Source organism: Diabrotica undecimpunctata, chromosome 1 (genome assembly GCF_040954645.1).
Source record: "Diabrotica undecimpunctata isolate CICGRU chromosome 1, icDiaUnde3, whole genome shotgun sequence".
In the NCBI taxonomy this organism is placed as follows: domain Eukaryota; kingdom Metazoa; phylum Arthropoda; class Insecta; order Coleoptera; family Chrysomelidae; genus Diabrotica; species Diabrotica undecimpunctata.
Genome location: NC_092803.1, coordinates 58,521,842 through 58,545,475, shown reverse-complemented (window position 1 = coordinate 58,545,475; position 23,634 = coordinate 58,521,842). Strand labels below are relative to the sequence as shown.

Below are 23,634 nucleotides of genomic sequence, written 5' to 3'. Positions count from 1 at the left end.
ATAATTTATGTTTATTATCCTTTGTTTTTTTTGGAACATCTAGAAGTATAGCAATACATTTTAATTATTAAACAAAAGAGAAAATAAAATCACTTTTTGTGGTGTGCCACTTAACCTTACACAAAATCGTACACAAATAGTCAAATGGTAGTAAAAGTTTCCGATATAGGCAGACGGCAGAGGCATCGCCGCGCACGATGTCCATACTATGACATGTTTTTCATACGGTTTTCGGATCGATTTTTTCAAAACATCAAATATAACCTATTTTTGCCTTTCTTTATTTAGGCTAACCGCTACTGTTTTTTTCTTCAGCGTTTCTTCTTAATCTAGATTAATGTTATATTTACAATTCTTTCTGAAACGAGCTGTAATTTTTCTCAAATATCCATATTGTTTGGTTAAGGCGCCTTACGGTTTAGCATGCTGTGTCAGATGCTCTTTAAAGTCTCTTTCAATATTAATATCGTTTGAGAAATTTTTCCCAGATACTTATATTTCGTTAGCTAATCTACCATTTGAAGTTCAATCTTCTTTTAATATTAGTTTAAATGGTCCAGTAGTGTATTCGAACAGTTCAGTTATAAGCAAAATTAGGTGTTGTTGTACACCTAATTCTTTTAGTATCAGTCATAAGTGTATCCATTTGACTCTGTCGAACGCTTTACGATAATCTATAAAACAAATCTATAGTGGGATATTAAATTCCCTAGACTTTTATACTTTTTTTGGACTTTTATAATAATATCTTTAAAATTAAATGTTTAGTGAAAATCTCTACGCGACTTTAATGCATTAAATATTTTAATTAAAAATCGACATACCTATTGAAATTAGACAGTAAAAAATTATGTCATTAAAGATTGATTTATAAATTATTGTAGTTTAAATTCAACTACGCTATGAAACAAATATTGTATGTCATAATCTACAGTAATCGAAAAATTACAAAGACCTTCCTGTTGTACAGTTTTCTTTAATTAATAGGGTAACAAACATTATAATCCTACCGAAGGGGCGTCTACTTTCATAAACTGTTACACGATTACTCTATCCGATGTACGTACATTTATGGACTAAATGTTTCAGTGCCAATGCATTTTAACAAAAAATACTAATTAATAAAAATGGAAACTTAACTTTTCCAAGTTTATAATAGACACTTTATTTTTGAAAATATATAAAGCAAGTAATATAAATTACCGTCTTGTTTATTAAAACTAAAAAGTAAACTAAAGTTATGTGTCGGTTAACAATTTATATTTAACTTCATTAGCCAAATAATCCTGAAATTCCTCCATGACTAAATTGATGGATATTTAAATAAATTTCAAGTTCCAAAGTGTACCTGCTGTAAAATTTGAAAATCTACTACTAATACAATTATTGGCAACATCGCAGGAGTTTAGAAATGTACACAGAATGGTAAATACGGATCCCATAAATGGTTTATCCTTTTGTGGAGTCCACTTAATCCTACATGTTGGTCGGAGTCTACATAAAGCGCTACTCAGATAATAGTATACACGGTGTATATTTTACTGGAGTTAGTATAATACCGTTTTAGAACGGAGCTTACATTAACCGCTAGGTGTATATATATATATATATATATATATATATATATATATATATTTGCTAAAGTATCGAAGAATATCTTAGCGTCACCGAGGTCGAAAATAAACCATTTTAGAGTTTGTTTAATATTTCATAGATGTATTTGAAATGTTTTCTTATTTTGTGTCCCTTTTTATGGAACATAAGTAGCAGTAGAGTTAATAGAAGCAGTTTAATCAGTTCAATACGTAGTTACACTTAAAGTGAAATTTGAATTGTTGCTATTGTGTCCAGCTGTACCTGTTCCTGTTTTTTGATTAATATAATTGTTTTTTATTTAATTGTTTTTTAATTAATATAAGACGCGTATGGCAGGGCGGGCGCTCATTTGTACAATGAAAATTTAAACCAGCAAAAATTTGTACTATAATATTGTTCTATAACAATAATAAGCCACAATTAAAGGTTAAAGTGCGTTTATTGACGTTTCAATTTCCACTATGGAAATTGAGAACGATTTCCGAAGTGGAACTAAACATAGCATTTATATAGTCTTAGACTGTAACTACACCGTGTCGGTGTAGTTTCCAAGAACGAAGGGTTCTGAATTGAGTAGGGGTTCTTCAGTACTTCTTGAAAAACCAACTTGGAGGGGGTAGTTCTCAACCTCAACACGGCGTGTGCCGTGTGGTAGGGCACTTCATTGCTCTAGAGCTGAGAAAATGACTCCAAAGGCGGAAGAGCTAAATTAGCTAACGGCATTGTGATGTGGAAAGCCACGATATGACTACCATATTAAAGATCCGTAAGGATATCCCCAGGACACTATAATGACTGAAAATCCTAAACAAACGGCCCTCAATCCCGGGCACCCCTCAAGTGGAGTGGGGGTGCTAAGAATCCCTCGGTCAGCCAATAATGTCCCAAAAGTTAAAAGGAGTGGTACGTGGAACATTCGAAGCATGTACCAAGCAGACAAAGCAGCAAATATGATTCAAGAAATGACTCGCCTGAACATAGATATTTTAGGATGCAGTGAAGTTCGATGGCCAAATTCTGAAATAAGAACTATAGGTGAACAACATATCTATTATTCTGGAGACGACACAACAAGAAACAGAAACGGCGTAGCGATAATGGTAAAAAGGGAAATAGCTAAAGCAGCAATAGGATTTACGCCCATATCAGACAGAGTTGTGCTATTGAAAATATCGTTCAGGCCTACGCACCGACATCAGAATCCACTAAAGAAGAAATAGAAAATTTCTATCAGGCTCTAGAAGACTCTCTAAAACTGACCAAAAAACATGAACTTACTATTATTATAGGCGATTTCAATGCCAAAATAGGACAAGGTACAGTCGAGAATGTCGTGGGGTCATATGGTCTTGGCATAAAAAACGAAAGAGGAGAAAGACTGATCCAATTCTGCCAAGAAACGGATATGGTTGTAACGAATACAGTTTTTAAATTACACCCAAGAAGGCTTTATACATGGAAAGCACTCGGTGATACCCCAGGGAAAATCATAAGAACAAAATTAATTTTATTGAAAAAAGAGGTAAAAGAAATAAATTAGACTTACAATCAATTTAATTTTACTACCCAAGACGATCGGTTTCGCTTTCTAAGATTTGCAAAGCATGATCAAGTCAGTGGTACAAAGTTAATTATATGCTGAAATTATAAAAAGCTCATATTAGGGTGCTGTCTTACAAAGATATAGATCAAAAAAGTTATAGTAATTATGCCAATATTACATGTCTGTGTTTATTAATATGCATAAAATTACTTTAGCAGACAAAGTAACAACCCAAAAATTGGTAAGAGAAAAAATCTGTTGAGTTGTAATAAAATCGAAATAAACAAAATACTACTTACATTCCGGTACAAGAGTTTTTATATAGTGATTGGTGATACATAGTGCGTCTAACCACATTTAGCAGAAGAAGGCTATAAGGTTGTAAACAGCTAACACTTTATGTAGAAAGAAAATGTGTATGAATGCTTATCCCTTTTTGTGACTTAAGTCGCAATGAGAAAATTGTACGAATTTTTGAATACGGATTTAAAGATATTTGTTGGCTGAGTCGATAACAAGTTTCGAACTTTGCGTCATTATCTGGTAACACTCACAACTTATAATTTTTTGAATGATTAGGTGTATTAGTGGTAATTTATTTTAAATCTATTAGGATATTGATTTAGAAAAAGTATAATTCTTTTATTTTTCATATTCTAAGTTATGCTTGATAGAGTTTTATATACTGAAATAATTTAATACATTTTTGTATCAGAGTAGGTAAGTAAATTTTTTTAGATGATTTTGTTTTAAATCGGTAAGTAAAAAGTCTTTATTAAATCACTACCACTAAATTATTGATTGAAGATGCCATTACGTAAAAAATTAAAAGTAACAGTCAATACTAAATAATGAAACATAAACAAAATGCAGATGAATTAAAAGTTGAAACTTCTGAAGTTTTCTTTCTGACTTTTGCTAATTTTTAATATCGGTACTTAAAAATATAGTAATAACCTATTTTAAATAGCACCAGCCTACTCAATAGTCAGAGAATCGTTGATTTAACATTCTTTCTGGCTTAAAGAAATTTCGACAATCGAAGTTTCATAAATTAAGATGATTTTTATTTTTCTTCTAAATTAGAAAATGTTTAGATAATTAAACTCTTATTAAAACAATAAAGTTTTTTTAAAATTTTATTATTTTAATTTTTATTTAAACATATTTTTAATAAAAGATAATACCATTCCCAGAAGCTGTACAAGTATTACGACTTTACTTGGATTGCATTTTCGAGAAAGTAGAATCAACCGCAATTTCAAAATAACAGAATAATACGGTAATAAAAAATTTAAAGCTTAAAGTTTAAATAGATGGAAATATAAAAAAAATTAAAAAAAAATAGCAAATAGAAGATCGAAAAGTAATGGTAAGATATGGGAAACGAGATATCAGAGTAAAAACAAATAACAAAAAAAAAACGACTCTGCAATTTATATATACTACCAGACAATAGTACTGTCTTCTATACCAAATCTCTTTCTAGCTTCCTCATTTTCTGCTTTGAGAATGTCCAAGTTTTTTTGAAAATCATTCCTCAACTTATTAATCTCACTCTTTAGCTGGTTTACTTCGGTTTCGCACTTACGGCTTTTGTCGAGAGCAGATGTTGCTGTATTACCGACTTGATTAAGAAAACCATTATTAAACTTTTCTGATAGGCTTCTTTTTAGATCAGCAAGTTCTTTAGAAAAGTCCTTGTTGGTAGCATCTGTTAGACTAGAAATTGACATGTTTACGTAATTGTAAAGTGATTCTTTTAATTGCTTAATGATGAAGATGAAAATTTGGTGGAAAAAGATCGTTTTGTCTTTTCCAGTTCATCGGAGGTTGTCTTTTGATCAATTGAGCATTTGTCAAGCTTCCCTTCTAGCATTGCTAGATCGTTCTTAAGATTATTTTTAAAAGTGTATATTTCATTCAATGATTGGTTGTATTTTTTATTTGCTGATGCTAAAACATCATTTAATTTTCGACTAAAAAACATTTCAATGTTTGTTAAATTAGCCAATATAAACTTCTTAACAGTTTTTTCTAGCGAGTCTTGAGTGTCCATCAAGTCGGTTTGTAACTTTTGTATGGACCTTTTTGTGTCTTTTTCAAGACTAGTTACTTTATTTAAGCAGGTTGTACTGCTGTGGTTAAGACTTTGTATTGTTGGATTAAGTGTATTTAGAACATTTGATCCTGACGATTGTTTAAGTTTAGCTAATTCTATTTTGATGTCTGTATTATAGTCGTAGAATTTCTTGTTAACATCATTTTTAAATTCCTTTAAATATTTTTCTATGTTATTATTATTTTTATTAAATTCTTTAATGTCTATCTTTAATTGTTTAACACTATTAACTAAATTTGTTATTATCGAATAAATGTCTGTATCTACAGTTCTCAGCTCGTTGATATCTTTGAATAGTTTGTTAATATTATTGAAGTTTGTGTTTATTGATGATTTTACTTTATTCAATTCTGAAAGTACATTTGAAGATGGTCCCTTGTCACTGTTGTGATTCTGTATATCTTTTGCTAGTTTATTTATGGCATTTTTGTTGTTATCAATATTTTGTTATCTGATATCTGAATCTGATAAATAATCAGTATCGGTCCTAGTACCAAAGTTTAAGTTATAGGATTTCAGAGTGCAGTCCCTAATAATACTGTCACTAATATCTCCTTTAGATTTGAATGGCGGAAAGAGCTTTCGGTCCAATTTAGGAGTGGATGTAATACCAGGTAGCAGACTAGTAAACGATACTAAGAAACCTTGTTCGTCGACATACCAAGCTTGTTTTCCGTGGCAAACTGTTGTGTTCGATAGGCTTAAGGAAAATGATTGATCGCTTAGTGGAACAGAGTAAATAAGATATTTTCTGTTTTCTACAGTAAAGGTCCAAAAATCAACGTAACCGTAGAAAATTTGCTGAAGTTGATTAGGACATACGACTTTTGGTACTGGATTGACAGTCCATACTACGGCATAGTTATTTCCTTCGGAAGAGTCGTAGCAAAAGCCAGCGTCATACCTGCATTTCTTTCCGGATCTACAATAAAACAAAAACATATTGATTAGAAAATGGTGTACAAAATTCTAGATTTGATTTTATTGTTATAAGTTTGATACCTTTTTTTGAAACTAATATCATTCTAGGCTGTCATTAAGTTTTATGTTAAAAGATGGCAAACGAAAAAGTGGGGCACATATATGCCTTCACTGCTACGTCTTCTTCGCGTGAATTCATATACCTATTAGCATCAACCCGATTTATTGTAACGTTTGTTTCCTATTATTTCATTTCATTTAAGTTTTTCTTTTCTGTAGTCATTGCTTCTTATTTCTTCAACGTTTTTTTAGTTAAATTGTTTTAGTTTTTTTCATTAGATAAAATCATACCAGCCCAAACTGTTCCCTTTTAATTTTGTTTTTAGTAGCGGTTTCTTGATTTATATTTTATCTAATTTCTTCATTTTTATCTGTCAATTTTGGCATGTTCAGCAATCATTAAATATTCTATTTCGGTACTTTATATTTTCGTTTTCTGTTTTTTCTGTAATGTCTATACTTAACTCGCACTATAATAGTTGTTTCACACGAAACAACCATTCCGTTAAAAATTATCAGTTTAACTCTTGTGTATTATATTTCTTTCTTTCTTTGAGTACTCTTGTATTTAATGCATAGTATATTATGATAGTGACCTTCCTTCGTCTTGTTATATCTAAATTATCTAGATTTGATTATTTACTTCTTTCTTTCTATTATTTCTCTTTGATTTTAATTATTTTATTCTGTGTTCTTTTTTATTTATTATCATCTTGATCTTCTTTTCACTCTTTATTTTTTCCTTCCAAATCTGTCAGCGTCTTCAATTTTTCGTAATTGTCTGCTAAAAGAACAATAGTATTTTTTAATATTATGTCCAATATTATATAAATAATAGTTGACTTAAACTATATCATTGCTTTATGCATTTTTTTATATAAAATATTTCTGATCTTGTTCCATTCAGTTGAACTTTTTAAATTAATTTGTTATTAATCAAGTTATTTTTCCATTCCACTGGAATTTAGCCATAATTGCCTTTATTTCTTTTCTCTTGCCTTTATCTATCAACTGTCTTTTTTGTCAATTTGTCAATTTGTAATGTGTTTTTCCTTTATTACATTTCCAAATTTTTTTCAGCTTTCCCCTTTTGCTGTTTTTATTTTGACAATATTTCGAATTTTTATGTATACTGTTGTTTATCTTATTGAATTTTCGTGTTATTATATATTTCCGTCCATTTTTTATTTTCGTTCGTTCCTGAACGTCTTTCGATTAGAAAGCCACACACTTCTAGTGCGGAGTTGTAAGCTGTATTTTTAAAAATTTCCCATTTCCAATCAAATTATCCTATTTTCCTATTTTGATATGTTTGAAATATATTCCTATTTGTAATATTCTTTGATATTCATTTTTAATGTTTTCATCAGCGCAAGAGACATCATCAGACAATGATATTTCCCTTTAATGTAGGTAAATTCAAAGTCATATTTTTGAGGCAATAATATTCCTTGACGTATTTTATTGTTAACCAGTTATTTTTCATTAAATGAATTAAAGCAACATTATCTGTTTTTAGCGTAAATTTTTGTTGATGAAAAATGCTATTTCAGTTATACCGTATTTCCTTTCACAAGCTTTTGATACTCTAGACATTACTTGAAAATTGTGATTAGAAAAAGAAAAAAACATAAAAAGGATCATGAACTCTTTGGCGGAAATCTTATTTTAACAGTCGGATTTGCTTACTTAATCCATGAACGGCTAACGTTACCATATGGTAACAGTTGCGCCCATCTCTATTTATGTTCATATTGTTGAGATTTGTTGGAAATTCAGTATATCGGTTGCGTCATTTTACTGTCGAATATTAGTGCAAGCGATGGTTTAACTGGATTCTTCAAAACAAAATTATTTTTAGTTGAATTAGTGTGTTGAAGTTTGTGGTTGAAAATAGACTCTCAACCTAGTGGACTTGCATATGAATGAAATGCATACGCATAGAATTGCATATGAACGAAAGAAAAGAATATTTAACTAATTTCATCCATTAAAATTAATAAGTGTGAGTTGTGACAATCCTTTTAAGCCATTGTTAAGGACATACCACAGATTAATCTACGAAGCCTTTGCCAAAGGAATTCTAACCTATAATGAAGTTTGTGGTATAAAATAGACTCTCAACCTAGTGGACTTCCGTCTAGAGTAAGTGTTAGAAATATTTTATTTTAAGCATAATTGTCAAAATATTGATAATATATGACGGTTAATAGATCACTTTCGATCTATGTTATATTATTTTAATGTTAAAATTTACCAGCTTCATTATTAGCACTATTTTGTAGAGCGTTACGATATGGTAACGCTAGCCAGTTATGGGTGCTAATGTTAAATTACTGTTTATTTGTTGCAGGTGAGGTTTTACGTTAGGAGAGGCTTTGAACATGGTTTATGATTATGAGATTAATATTCAAAAAAATTTTAATAGAGCCTCTAGAATAAAATCTTCTCACGGATGAAAACTCAGGTGAAGAGGATAATGAAGGTATTGTTGACAATCTTAAGAAGCAACATCTAACAGCCCCTGCTGAAGTACGATTTCATACAGAGCAGTTTGAAGAGGATGAAAGGTACGAAATACCAAAATGACCAGGCAGAACCAAATAAATGGAGATTTAGTTCCTCGTGCAAGACAATTTTTAAAACAAAATGATGCACGATTCAAAAGCTTATTCCCTCTTAAAGGTTTGGAAACATTTTTGAATGATGACATAATTTAGTTCATTGTTGACGAATCAACTAATTAGCAATTTTCTTGAAAGACACAAATTCTATCACGCTGGATGAAATGAAATGTTGCTTTGCTATTCTCATTTTATCGGGACATGTCGAATTATCTGGTCGAGATTTTTACTGGGACTCTCAAGATGACATGCGAAATAAAATGGTAAGTCAAGTTATGCGCCTAGATAGATTTCGTCAAATTCGAAGATACCTGCACGGTTCAGATAACAACGAACCGGAAAAATCTGATAAAATGTGGAAATTGAGGCTGTTGATGGATAAGTTGAAAAAAAAATTTAGACTGGATTCCAGAACAAAACTTGGATTTTGACGAATGCATGATAAAATATTTCGGGAACATCCCTGTAAACAGTTTATTCAGGGAAAATTAAATAGGTTCGGCTACAAGATGTGGTGTCTGAATACTGCATCAGGGTATCTAGTAAATTTTGGTCTATACCAAACCACAAACCACAAGAAAACCACAGGAAAAAACATAGCTCCAATTGTAAATATGATACACGAATTCCCTGAAGCTAACCAAATTTTACCATTCAAATTTTATTTTGACAACCTAATTAAGGGTTTTAATATTATATTTTATTCAAAACAACTGAAATACGATTCAGAAAAACCGCTTACCCAAATCTTGCTCATTACCCCAAAAGAAAGATCTTTTGAAACAAACTTCAAGACTAAACAAGGATGATGACGTAATTATCGTTAAATTGGTAGATAACAATGCAGTTGCTGCAGCGTCTACATGCCATGGAATAAATCCAGTTGGTCATAAAATTATATAAAAAAAATTATTCAAATCAGTCGTCCATCAATTATAACTGAATATAACCGATTTATGGGAGGTACTGATTTGTTAGATGAGAATCTTTCAAGATACCGGATAAATATCAGACGTAAAAAGTGGTGGTGGGCAATCTTCACATGGTTGTTAGATATTTCTATGGTAAATGCATGGAATGTTTACAGGAAGACGCAATCTACACCTCAACTAGATTTTAGAAGACAAGTAGTACAAGCATATCTTACCAAATATAAGGCTCCCCCTAAAGGCGCTGGAAAACAGCAATATCACGTTCCATTGTGACATTTAACAGAGTGTCAGATGATCTACGATATTATGGTCGTAGACATTTACTTGTGCCTAATGAAAATAAGAAAAGAAAAATATGTGCCAGGGAAGGGTGTTCAATCTAACGTAAAAAATGTTTGAAATGTGACAGTGGGCTATGTATATAATGTAATGAAATATTCCATAACAAATAATTTTGTATTGCGTATTAGGCTAGCGTTACCATATAGCAACAGTCCAATTGTGGTTAATAAAGTGTATGCCTTTCATATATTTTTTTTATTTTCCGAAAATATATAGTTTTAATAAGATAAGAAAAAACAAATTTCGCTGTTAAAGGGTTAATACAATACTCACTTAAGAAAAACTACGTTCTGTGATGTATCAGCATCGGCATAGTACGTTTTAAGAGTAACTTTGGATCCTCCCACGTTGACACGGTGGTCATCGCCATATTTGTCAATGAATATTTTGGTTCTGGCAGCAGTAACGCAGTTGTTGGTAATATCATAATAATTATTTTTCGGGTTGCCGTCAGTATAGAAACATTCTATCAGTTCAATTTTAGATGATGGTACGGTTCTATAAATAAATGATAACTTTCTTGATACTTCCGGACTTGAGCACTTTTGGGCGAAGGAAATCTGCCAGCTATAGAAAAGCAGGAGAAATAGAAGTGATTTCATCCTAAAATTAAAATTGCAAGTGAATACATTAGAGTTGTCAGTTTTTATTGGGGTGATAATTTTGTTACAAAATCGGGAACTATATTCAAATAGTTGGTCTCATAATTCAATCAAAACATATTTTTACGTTTATTTAGTTTCATTCCATTGATATCTGCAGTTATATTTATGAAAAAATATATTTATTGATATTCTGGTAGAAAATGGGTTAACTGATTAAAATGGTAATTGTATCCATGCAGTCTAACGTCTGGGAAAATAACAGCATCTTCAAAATCAAGCGTCACTGTTGTTGGTTTCCGTCCGCCTAGTTTTTTGTCAGTATTGTAAACAGCCTTATATACGTTTTCATTTTTTTGTTTGAAGCGCATAGAGCACAGGAACAATTCTTGTCTACTTTAAAATGTATAATATATGTCTGAATTTTCAATATGAATGAGTCAGATTAAATTAAATTATTAGAAGAATTGTTTAGCAAACAACATAAACAAAATTTGTTTTATTTTTATTCATATTTTGTATTTTCACAACGGCATCCGATTTTTAAGTCGAAACGTCAATAAATTTAATTTTCAACATAAATTGTGGCTTATTTTCCATTTAAAATAGTAAATTGCATAAATAAAATATTAAGGGATTGTTGATTATTTCTATACAGGGTGTTTCAAAAATTGTAACGCCATCCATTTTCAAGATACAGGACGTTGAAGAAAAAAAATTTACGCATTTTTTACGATTTTGCCGAAACTAGTGGCAACATTGTAATGAAATTTTATACGAATATGTTTTGGAAGCTGATACATCCCATGAATTTGTTTTTATATCTGATTCTCATAGAGGGCGCTAGTTACACGGATCGTACTAAGTATTAGTCAATATAACTTTATTAAGAGTATAATTATTAATCAAAATTTCAAATAAACTTAAACATCATTCAATGTTACACGAAAAAGATACTCTTGGTAAAACTCGATGCTGTGTACCGTTTTCGGAATATTTTGATTTGAAAATTATGTAGTAATAATTGATGCTGGTAGTAATGATAAAGTTCTAATAGGTATACCTCTATTTTCTCCAAGTGTGCCATGGAAATCTCACATTTATTGATTGTTATGACGATAAATCAACAATAATTAGAGTTTTGAAACCTTGTTATTTGTAAAATCAAATCAACATGTACCCAAATGTTGAATACACTGACATGTTAGATGTCAGATGCAGAAAAGTTTCATAGAAGAAACTTACCAAGTAAAAAAACATTTAGAGCCGTAGAACGACGTTGTCGAGAAACTGGGAATGTGAGACCAAATAAAATAAATTCTGGTAGACCAAGAATAACAAGAACAATTAATAAAGAAAATAATATTTTAAATTTACTTGATCAAGATCCAACAGTTAGCGTAAGGAATATAGCAAGACAAACAAATACTTCTTCTTCAAGTACTTGGCGGATACTGAAAGAACAGCAATTACATCCTTATCATTACAGACAAGTCCAAGAGCTCTTGTCAGATGATCTACCGGTTAGAGTGGATTTTTGTGAAACATTGCAACAAAGGACAGCCCACAATCCAAATTTTTTAAAATGCATTCTTTTTACGGACGAGGCCACCTTTACGCGCCAAGGTATGTTTAACTCCCATAATGTACACTACTGGTGTGATAAGAATCCATGAGTCAAAAGGGTATCACATTACCAACACTCATTAAAAGTTAATGTTTGGGCAGCAACTTTAGGTAACAAATTAATAGGTTATCATATTCTGCCTGGAAATTTAAATTTGGTCGTATATTAAGGAAAAAGTCTATGCCACAGAGGTAAATTCACGCCAAGAAAGAATTCAACGTCAATTTAATGACATCATAGCTGATCCCTTACCGCTTAGAAGGTTAATGGAATCTTTAGAAAAAAGAATAGACTTGTGTATTCGCGAAAACGGAGGGCATTTTGAACACTTACTGTAATTGAATTTTATTTTATGTTTTTAGTCATTAATTTAATTTGCTTCTGGTTAGTTTTGTTTAATTACTAACTATTTTATACCAGCATCAATTATTACTTCATAATTTTCAAATCAAAATATTCCAAAAACGGTACACAGTATCGAGTTTTACCAAGAGTACCTTTTTCGTGTAAAATTGAATGATGTTTAAGTTTAGTTAAAATTTTGATTAATAATTATACTCTTAAAAAAGTTATATTGACTAATACTTAGTATGATCCGTGTAACTAGCGCCCTCTATGAGAATCAGATATAAAAACAAATTCATGGGATGTATCAGCTTCCAAAACATATTCGTATAAAATTTCATTACAATGTTGCCAGTAGTTTCGGCAAAATCGTAAAAAATGCGTAAAATTTTTTTTTCTTCAACGCCCTGTATCTTGAAAACTGATGGCGTTACAAAAATTTTTTACTAAGCAAACCCCAATTATTTTTCAGTGTTTTACCTACCCTAGAGACGGGGTTACCTTTTTTTGAAACACCCTGTATAAATTAGCTACCTTACTGTTTGTGTCAAATGTTAACAAGTACTATAAATTTAAAAATTGGAGTTTCTTCCCTAAGAGTCTTTTTATATTTAATGTGTATTAGTTAAGTACAAACATTTAAAATAATCCTTCATATTTTATCCAGGCTTAGGACTGGCTATGATGAATCATAGGCATGTTTAATTTTTTTTTGTTTTTTTTTGTCATTTTTTTATTTTAATGTTTTTTTTAGTGAAATTTTTGAATATTTGCCACGGAGACCAAAAATGATTTTATATCACAAGAGCACTGCAATAGTTTTGTTGCACTCTGTATCCTATTATCCAGTTGAATAAACATTTTCTTTCGTTTCTACACCCCTCTTCTACTTGCTCCAAAGGTAGTATGATAATGCAGAACACATTCTTAAATAAAGTCTAACGTTATCGTCGTTAATGTATTGTGTTGTCAGTCCGATCGACTGAATGTTTCTCCAAAGCGACTGATTAAAATGGTAGTTGCATCCATACAGTCTAACATCTGGGAAAACAGTTTTGAGAGCTTAAATAACAACATCTTCAAAATCAAGTGTCACTGTTGTTGGTTTCCATTCGCCTAGTTTTTTTGTCAGTATTGTAAACAGCCTTCTATACGTTTTCATTTTTTTTTTTGGTAGAAGCGCATACAACACAGGAACAATTCTTGTATCGTCGTCAGTGTTGCCCATATCAACATGCACGGTATATATTTGTGTAAACTTTTTAAAGGAACTCTTAAATATACCGTCGACAAAACAATCTGTTTTTGTTGCTAACGTTTCCATTGCTTTTGAAGTCAAAAAATATAAAATTCTTTCTTCTTCTTCAGTGTCGTCAAAACACAAAACGTCTATCCATCTTCTAATGTCAACATTTCCAGTGGGATATCTATTTCAATAGACGATGCTGGTTCTAGTCTGACACCAGTTGGTAAATGCCTTGAACGACACAGTGTAGACTTATGTGAGGCATACAAAGGAATTTCACTCACAAAATCGACTCCTTTGGTAAATAGTTTTTCGAACTCTTCCATGTAAATGTCTGGGATTTTAGCGTCTTTTCCTCGAGCTCTCTTTTTTGAAATGAACGTAGCCTTTTTACTTCTAAGAGAGCTACATCGGGGACACAGGTTTGTTGGTTGACTTCGAGTAATTCCGTCAGTTTTGTTTTCATCCTCCCTTTACAGTTGTGGTGACGGTCTTTTACACATACCTAAGTTACAACATCTTTCTTATTCTTCCTATATTTTCGATACTGATATCCAACGTGAAGAGCAGAAGGTTTTCCCTTGGTGTTTTCAATCACTTCAAAATTTTCCATTATTAAAAGTTGTTACGTACTGCACTAAACAATCTCTCAACCTAACAATATACAAATAATATGCATTTGTTTTTATATTTAGATTTTGGTAATTCTCCCCCCAACCTTTATAATTAGGCAAATACAAACTTTCCAAAAATCCGTAACGATGGGATTATTCTGGTTTAGCCATTACTGTTTATATTACGTATTCATCGAAATATATATAAGCGGATTAAAATATTTCAATGGGGTCGACCGCGCCTGTTAATAACTCAGGTGATTACTAACTTACGACCTTAGATTTCTAGCTTTTAAGTTAAATGTCTGATCGCAAGTGCAACGTTACCTGCCGAAATATTTTGGATTAACCGCTTTTGCAACGAAACTTACCTTGACCGCATATGCAACGACCGCATCTGGACCTATTTCCACAGCGGTCCTCACTATACGACGGTTCAAACGAAACTAATAATAAATGTTATAAGATATGAATTTATACATTATCGAAAGAATCAGTTGATATAGTAACTGTTTGCATATCATTTTTCGAAAAAGCTTTGCAAGTTTAAGATGGAAGGCTCACCAGAGATTTAATAAAAAAATCAAGAAAAAACGAATTAATCACTCCTCTACTGGATAAAAGAGGCAAGGGGCCCGCTAAGAATAAGACAAAGGAAAGGGATATTAAAAACATAAAAGATTTCATTAACAAATTTGACAAATATACATCCCACTATAGCCGCAACAAACATCCTAATCGAGAGTATGTATCTGTCACTTGATTTAAATATCTCAAAACTTTTTGATTTGTATGTGCAAAGTGAAGAACCAGAGATGTAAAGGTATCCAAATTCGTCTTTTCGAAAATATTAAATAAAGATTTTAATCTTCATTTCCGTTACGCTCTTACTGACACTTGCAAACGATGTGATGCTTATAACATGAAAATAAAAAGCTGGTGTGGGTGTAGAAAAAAGCTGAATGGAAAAAGAAAAAGAGTTACACCTACGGAAGGCAGAAGCAGCTCGAAGTGGAATAAAGAAAGATGTAGTCAATGATAAAGATACCACAACAGAAATTACATTTGATTTGATAAAAGCTTTAGCTACTCCTAGTATTTCTACGGGAGTGGCTTATTACAAGAGACAGCTGTGAATGTATTGTTTTGGCATCCATAATCTAACGACAGGTCAGATACACATGAAGGCATAGTCTCACGTGGTCCATAAGAAATTGGTTCTTACATTTTACACTACCTACGTAAAAACGTATGTTAACGATTTTCCGGTCACTCTTATTTGCCATGTGACAGATATTTTGGAGTCATAGAAAAACAAAAACGATATTTTAAAGACATTTTTTTGCCAGACAATTGGGTAAAACTTATTTCCAGTTCCAAAAAGAATAATAAATTTTAGGTATTTAAAATGATCTCTTAATATTTTAAGTGTACTGAAAAACTAGAGAAGTTACTTACAAACCGGAAAAAAGGGGAGCAAGATATAAATGTAGAGCGGTTTAAAATACAATGACTAATGTTCAAAGCAGAAGAGGCCTTCATAATGTATTGGAATATTTCAAAAAAAAATTTGTGTATTATTTAATTGTGTTGGTTGAGTTAAGTCTCAAAAAAAAGAACAGATGTTTTTCAGATAAAAAGAGAAGACTTCGACTTGGATATCCTCTATCCTGCTAGAAGACCCATAGAGTAACTATAATATAAAGACCTTTAGAGTCTTTTTCCTAACATTCCGTCGGCATATCATACCATAGATAATGGTATGGGATCGGAAACAGAAGAATAGGTGAACCAAGTGAAAGTTTTATGTTTTTTCGTACAAGCTTAATATTTGACATAGTGGCACAACTGACTTTTTTTTATATAAGAAAAGATTTTTTATTAATCTTTTGCTCATTTGACTCAGATAATGTATAGGGTTTCAGAAATATTTATGTAAGTAAATAGAATAATACTGGTTACTAAAAATAACTGGTTCCATTTTTAGCTTAATTCTTCAAAACATCAATTTTACATTTAGACCATTGTGCTTGTCAGCGACTCATGTATAATCTCGAAAGGTATAGTTAAATTCGCAGAATGGTAGAAAATAAAGTAGTTAAAATTGCCTGAGATGTCACCAGGAGAAAGAAGAAGTATAGGGCCATCTAGAAATAGAAAAATATGGAATGACAATATTCTAGTTACCGTACCAAGAGGTAATGTTAAAGAAAAACAGGCGATATGCTTGGATTAAACTATAAGAAGTAAAAAAAGACTATGGGTAAACTGTATTGGAATAAAACAGCATGCATACGTATCCATGAAGAACAATTAGATATCAACATTAAGATAGTTGGTCTCAGCTTGCGTAAAGGACGGACTCTGAACTTAGTAGGGGTCCTTCAGTACTCTCGCAAGATAGATTGAGATGGGAAGTCCTCAACCCCGACACAGCGCGTCCCAATGGCTGATAGGGAAGGTATTGTAGATATGCAGGACAGGTACCTACGAATGAGGCTTGGCCAAATAAATACCCGTGGATCAACTGAGGACATAACACAGGTCAGCAGCTGTGTCATTAGTGGCCCGTGGCTGACGAACACAATTCTTGAGAGGTGCGGTACCACAAAGTTGCAGGCGACAATCAAGTTTATTTAACCGGCTGTCCAACCCGTCTGGCAGGCGTGGTGTTTTAATGCCAATATACGCCTTAAAACCGCAATGTCAGATTTTAAAACGAATCTCCCAAGGATTCTGGGGGAGGGGGGACAAAAAGTTGACTATACGGAAACCCAAAAACCCCATAACTCTTTACGTTAGTACATACATTGTTAGAAGTCTATTGTCAAAAGAGAGATTCACGGAAATGTAAAAATTGAAATGAATAAAATTAAATAAGATGTCATAGGTATCAGAGAAGTTAGAAAGAGAGGTGAAACTTTAAAAACACTGAAATCAAGGCATATATTCTATCAAACTGGCCCACCGAATAAGAAACGAAGTTCTGCGAAAAAGGACGAGTATTGCTGCTATTGAGGAACACATAGCGGAATTAAAATGGAATTGGGCTGGCCATGTAGCGGGAATGCATGTCTCACGATGGAGGAGCAAAATTACACATTGCAGGCGAAGAGCAGACAAACGTAGTAGAGGAAGACCACCTATACGTTGGGCTGACGACATCAGGCGTACCACGAAAAATTGGCAACAAAGAACACAACATAGCAAAGAATGAGAGATTTTAAGGGAGCATTATGTCCAGCAGTGGACGTAATAAATAAAGGCTGGATGATGATGACGATGATTAAGATTAAGATTAAGACAAGGATTCATACTTTCTATTGTTAGTTCTAAAAAGTTAGTGGAATTAAGATGAATGTCGACAAAATAAACAGCAAAATATGTTATTGCGATACAATAGCTTTGCAGATCGTCCCGAAGAACTAAAATATAAAGGATAAATTACGAAAGCGAGTAAATAAATACGAACTTTCGTTGAAAATATATGAGAATCCCCAAAAACAAAATCCATATTGGAGAGATATAAGTAAATTGTCACCGGCTAAAGAGAGTAAAGACATACACGTGTATTGTAACCATTGTCAACGAAGACTGAGATCAATCTTTGGACATTATGTACCGAATAGAGAAAATAAAGCCAGCATTTTTTAAAATGTTAATATTATTTAGATCATTTCGCTATACCAGTTCGCAGTCAGGGTCCTTATAACACAAGGGATAATGAAGGAGGAGGATGGAGTAACAACCCCGTAAAAACCAGGGTGTAACTTGCTTCGGTTAATAGTACCCTGTGAGGGCCCCTGTCTAGAGGGACACATAAAGATAAATGGCGAATGGAGCAGATGAGGTTGTATTCAATGCTGCTGAAGGCGAAAGAATATTAAAGAAAAGACCGATCTCTGAAGTCTTGAAAGACAATCGGTGTATGAGAAAAACATCCTAAGAAATAATTATTCTGCACCCGACGTGGAGGGTTTGAAAATTGGGCCTGTCTCCAATTGCTTGTAAAAAATTTTATTCCAACTAGGCCCAGAATTCGGAATATACTAGATGGAGCACATGGACGACGACCACGGCGACAAAATGGGACGTACAGAGCTGATGACGTAAAACGAAAGACGTTACTAAAGAACTAGAACAATAAAAAATTAACTTATTGAACAAAAACTTATCTTATATTTATAGTTATAAACATAACTTAGTATTTATACTTATTAATAAAAGTCGAAAGCTTACAGGGTGACTCCACAAGATACCTATTCCAAAAAAGAATATCCCAAAAAAGCAGAAACACATTATGTCGCAGACATAATAGTCTAATATCTTAGCCTCGGGCAAAAAAGTTCTTGATAAAAGAAATTTAAATAAAAATAAATCGTTCCTAAGGCGAAGAACTCTGTGGTTTTGTACAGAAGTGAAAAAAAAATGTAAAGAAAAGAAAACAGTATACCTGAAATACATGTCAACAGAAACAATAGAGGCATACCATAGTTACAAGGTAATTAGAAACAAAACACATACACTTGTAAGGAAAATTAAAAATGATTACAAAGAAAATATGGCGTTTTATAGGAGATCAAAGAACGGAGGTAAAGGAACTAATAGAGTCAAAACACATAGAAAAGAATACGTGGATTGACTACCCAAATAAGTTCTATGCAGAAGAAGAACCAACGACACTGGAACCGAAAACAACAGAAATGATTACAAATGAAGAACTTAATATAAATGTACACGAAGGTCGTAAAATACTTGAAAAGCTGAAGAACAGAAAAGCAGCAGGTAAATACCAAACGATTTACTAAAACACTGTAGAGCAGCAATAACAGAACAATTAACGACATTAATTAATAAAATTATATAAGACAGTAAATTACCAGAAGAATGGAGAACGAGCGAACCAATTCTATTGCTAAAAATGGAGATAAAAAACAGCCAGAAAAGTACAGAGGTACAAACTTGTTAAATGCTACCCTAAAATTTACAACTAAAATTTTACAAGTACTAATAAATCAGAAGATAAGTTTAGCAGATGAACAACATGGTTATTGTAGTGGACGATCGTGTACAGATGCAATATTCGTTATAAAGCAAATTACTGAGAAACTACTAGAGCATAATAGAGCAGAATTTGTGTGTCTGATTGACTTAAAGAAAGCGTCTGGCAGAGTAAGACTCAAAGATGTAATCCATCTTTCGCATAATAGATAAAAATCTTCCCTAAATAATGTAAAAACTATCAAAAACATCTACCACAACAACAAAATGAAATGACAGCTGGACAGCTGGACAACTTACAGAACCTATATAAATAGGCAGCGGAATAAGACAAGGGGACTCATTGAGCCCTATGCTCTTTAATTTAATCATGGATGAAATCATCAAAAGCGTTAACAAAACAACTGGATACAGAATGGGAAACAAAGGAATAAAAATATTCTGTTAGGCAGACGTTGCAATATTAATAGACCAAGATGAAGATAGTCTGTACAGACTGGTCCAAAGATTTAACACAAGAGCAAAAGAATTTAATATGACAATCTAATCTCAGAAAACTAAAACAGTAATAATTAGTAAAGAACCAACCAGATGTAAAATAGAAATTGACGGCATAATAATACTATATGAAGAAACAGACACATTAACACTGGGATGAAGTCAAGAATTTATATAGCCAGTGTAAAACCAATAATGAAATATGCCTCAGAAACAAGACCTGACACAGCCACAACACAAAGGCTACTGGAAATATTAGAGATCAGAGTACTGGAAAAAATTATAGGAAATACGCTGAAAGATCGACAGAGAAGTAAAGACATTAGAAGAAAATGTAACGTACAGTGTATAAATGAATGGACACATAATAGAAAAATGGATGAAACTCGTGTCGTCAAAATAGCAAGAGATAAGTCACCAATCGGCAGAAGAAGTATCGGTCGACCACGCAAAAGATGGAGTGGCAACCTAACATTTTATGAAAAGATAGTCATTGCAAATTTTAACATTTACGAACACAAAATTATTATATTAGGCGAATGTAATGCACTCAATGAAAATGCATCTGTACACGAAAAAGTGTACAATCTAACAGTAACTAGGATAGGTATTCTTAAAAATAGGCAATTGGCGTAAATTGTTATAATATATATATATATATATATATATATATATATATATATATATATATATATATATATATATATATATATATATATATATGTCGGTATATAGATAGTCGGTATTTAGGCGGCACACGCCCTTCCGGTAGGGATCTATGGAGGAGTATCACCGAGCCGCAAGCCCTTATCTCTTGCCGTACTGCTCCACCATAGGCCGATCAGACACCAACATATTCCAGCATAAATTGTTATAATAATAACACTAAATATAATATAATAAACAAGAAAAAACGCGCATCTGAATGGGTAAACCTCTACACGAGCGACATCCGAATGAAGTCAGTCAAGACTATGTCGACAATATAGCGTCGAACTATTGGCTGACATCAGGAAAGATGTTCCCTGAAACAGAAGGTTCATTACTCGCCTTTCAGGATCAGGTTATACCAACCAAAAATTACCCGAAATATATCGTCAAAGACCCTCAGGTCCAAAACGACAAATGCCGATATGGATGTCAAGCCCAAGAAACTATCCAACATCTTACTGGGGTCTGCCAGGCATTTGCTGCAACTGAATAAAAGGAACGCCATGACTCAGTAGGGAAGATCCTCCATCAAGAGATAGCATTTAAACTGGGACTTCTACAAACAAACCATCTCCCATATTATCAATACATTCCTGAGAGTATGCTTGAGAATAACAACTACAAGCTATACTAGGATCTCACTGTGCTCACAGACCAAACTGTAGCACATAATAGACCAGATCTTGTGCTAGTTAATAAACTATTAAGACAAATAACACTAATCGTTGTGGCGATACCTAAAAACAATAATCTGCGTGTTAAGTACAACGAAAAGATCGCCAAATACTGAGATCTGGAAATACAAATAAGGAGACAATGTAGAATGGAAAGTATTCAGATGATACCTATTATTCTTTCTACCACTGGAGTCATCCTGAAGAACCTCCTAGAAAACATAAAAAAGCTAGGTCTAAATGAACATCTCTGCAGAACGCTGCGCTACTTTCGACGTCCAGATGCGTATGAAAATTTTTGGGAGATACACCGAGTACCAAGTCACCTAGGACTCGATAACATGAAAAGCGTCGCACCAGAGCTCAATCCCTTTGATACCGTAGGTATCTGGGGTGAGTGAATTTTCTCCTTAGAGGAAGTGTGAGCTGTTTTGAGGTTACCTAACTTTATCTAACAGGCTTGGGGTCAAATTAAAAAAACAATGAAAAAAAGCGATTCACTTAGTCTATTGCCTTCACTTAAAGGGAGAAATTGCCAATAATAAAAATAATATTCAAAGTTTACACTACCTTTATTGCTTTTCCAACTACCACCGTATAACACAAAAATTAGTTCTCTAAGTAGATATTTATATATAATAATCTTATCGTACTCTTTGTAACTACTGATGGCAAACAATATTTTAATACTAAGTGTTATCATAGTATAAGTATAGTCTTATCCTGAGAAACCTAACGTAAAAATTCTGCACGGTTCAAATCCGTGCTAGGGTATATAGCTATAATAGACCTGGAAAATTAACAAATAAAAAGCCTTTTCCTTGACACTCTTTGATAAAAGTATTTAACAACTGCTTTTAAGAAATTGGGTGATAACAATATGTAATAAACAAAATATGCAAAATATTAAATGTCATTTTTTTACTAACAAACAAAATATAAGCAATGTAAGATCGCTATTTGATTTTAATGCACTCTAAAGGTGAATATTGGGAAATACTATGAAAAAAAGACAAAATTTTACTGAAAAAGCGTAGAAAATCATTTGAAACGAGAGTTTTTAATGGTATGTTTGTTAATTTGTTGCTTAATTATGGCAACAATGGCTTTACAAGTCGATTGCAGCCAGTTATTAATAACGCTAACGAGATGATTCTATTCTTATTAGATTCTATTGCAAATGCAGCGAACAAAAATGATGCACACCAATTAAACAATCAACAAAACCTGTAAAAGTTCCTTCGTGGTGGGATGAGGAGTGCCTAGCTGCTTCAATTTTAACGAAAAATTCTTTTTAAACAAAGTTTAAATCTACTCTAACTCTTTTGAATTTTAATGAATATAAAAGAAACGAGGCTATGTGTAAACGTACTTTCCGCTTAAAAGCTAAGTCTAGGTGGGTACAGTATTGCTCTTCTCTTAATAGGCAAACCCCTTCATCAGACATTTGGAAAAGGGTAAATAAAATTCAGTTTTAAAATTGCTCCAGACTCTGTTCATTTGCCAATAAATATACCAGATAACCATATCGATATCCACATTTTTACTAACTCCTATTACTCCGAGGAAACTTACAGCAAACATTAAAATGTCAAAAAACACAACTCCAGGTATGGACGGTATAAACTACCTCATGTTAACAAATCTTCTCGAATTGCTATATCTATGCAAAATATTTAACATTTTACAAAAAGGAGATACTTTTAATTCTCTTAAGGAATGTCTAGTCGATCCTATGTCACGTCCTGATGTCATGTCTACTAAAACACTTACACGGATACTGAAAACTGGATTGGAATGGTGGAGTGGAAACAAAGGCATATTCCCGGTAGCTCAGTCAGGCTTTCTGAGAAATAAAGGAACCATCGACTGTATGTCACAATTAACTACTGATATCCACTATTTCTTGATATTTCGGGTGCATAATGATAACGTTATTTTAAACTTACACATATAGGAGTCCCAACTTGATGTGCACAGGTATTGGTTAATCTATTTATTAATAGACACGTATTCATTCAGTGCAATAATAAATTGATTGGTCGCAGGTTAGTTTATCAAAGTTGGCTACAAGGGATCTTTGCTTAACCCTCTCTTGTTTAATCTATATACTATGGATCTACATGGTATGGGTATTAATTGTAATATTTTACAATACGCCGATGATTTCTGTCTT

General features: G+C 32.5%; 1 protein-coding gene across 1 annotated transcript; it reads right to left on the bottom strand.

Moving 5' to 3' along the window:
- Nucleotides 1-4,265: 4,265 nt before the first annotated feature.
- LOC140449662 (uncharacterized) lies at nt 4,266-22,158 on the bottom strand. The gene is made up of 3 exons (XM_072542943.1): nt 22,029-22,158; nt 10,414-10,743; nt 4,266-6,183 (listed from the first exon to the last, which is right to left on the bottom strand). Exons 2-3 carry the CDS (start codon nt 10,740-10,742, stop codon nt 5,709-5,711), a joined length of 804 nt encoding a protein of 267 aa, XP_072399044.1. The 5' UTR covers nt 10,743; nt 22,029-22,158; the 3' UTR covers nt 4,266-5,708.
- Between the last annotated feature and the right edge of the window lie 1,476 nt (nt 22,159-23,634).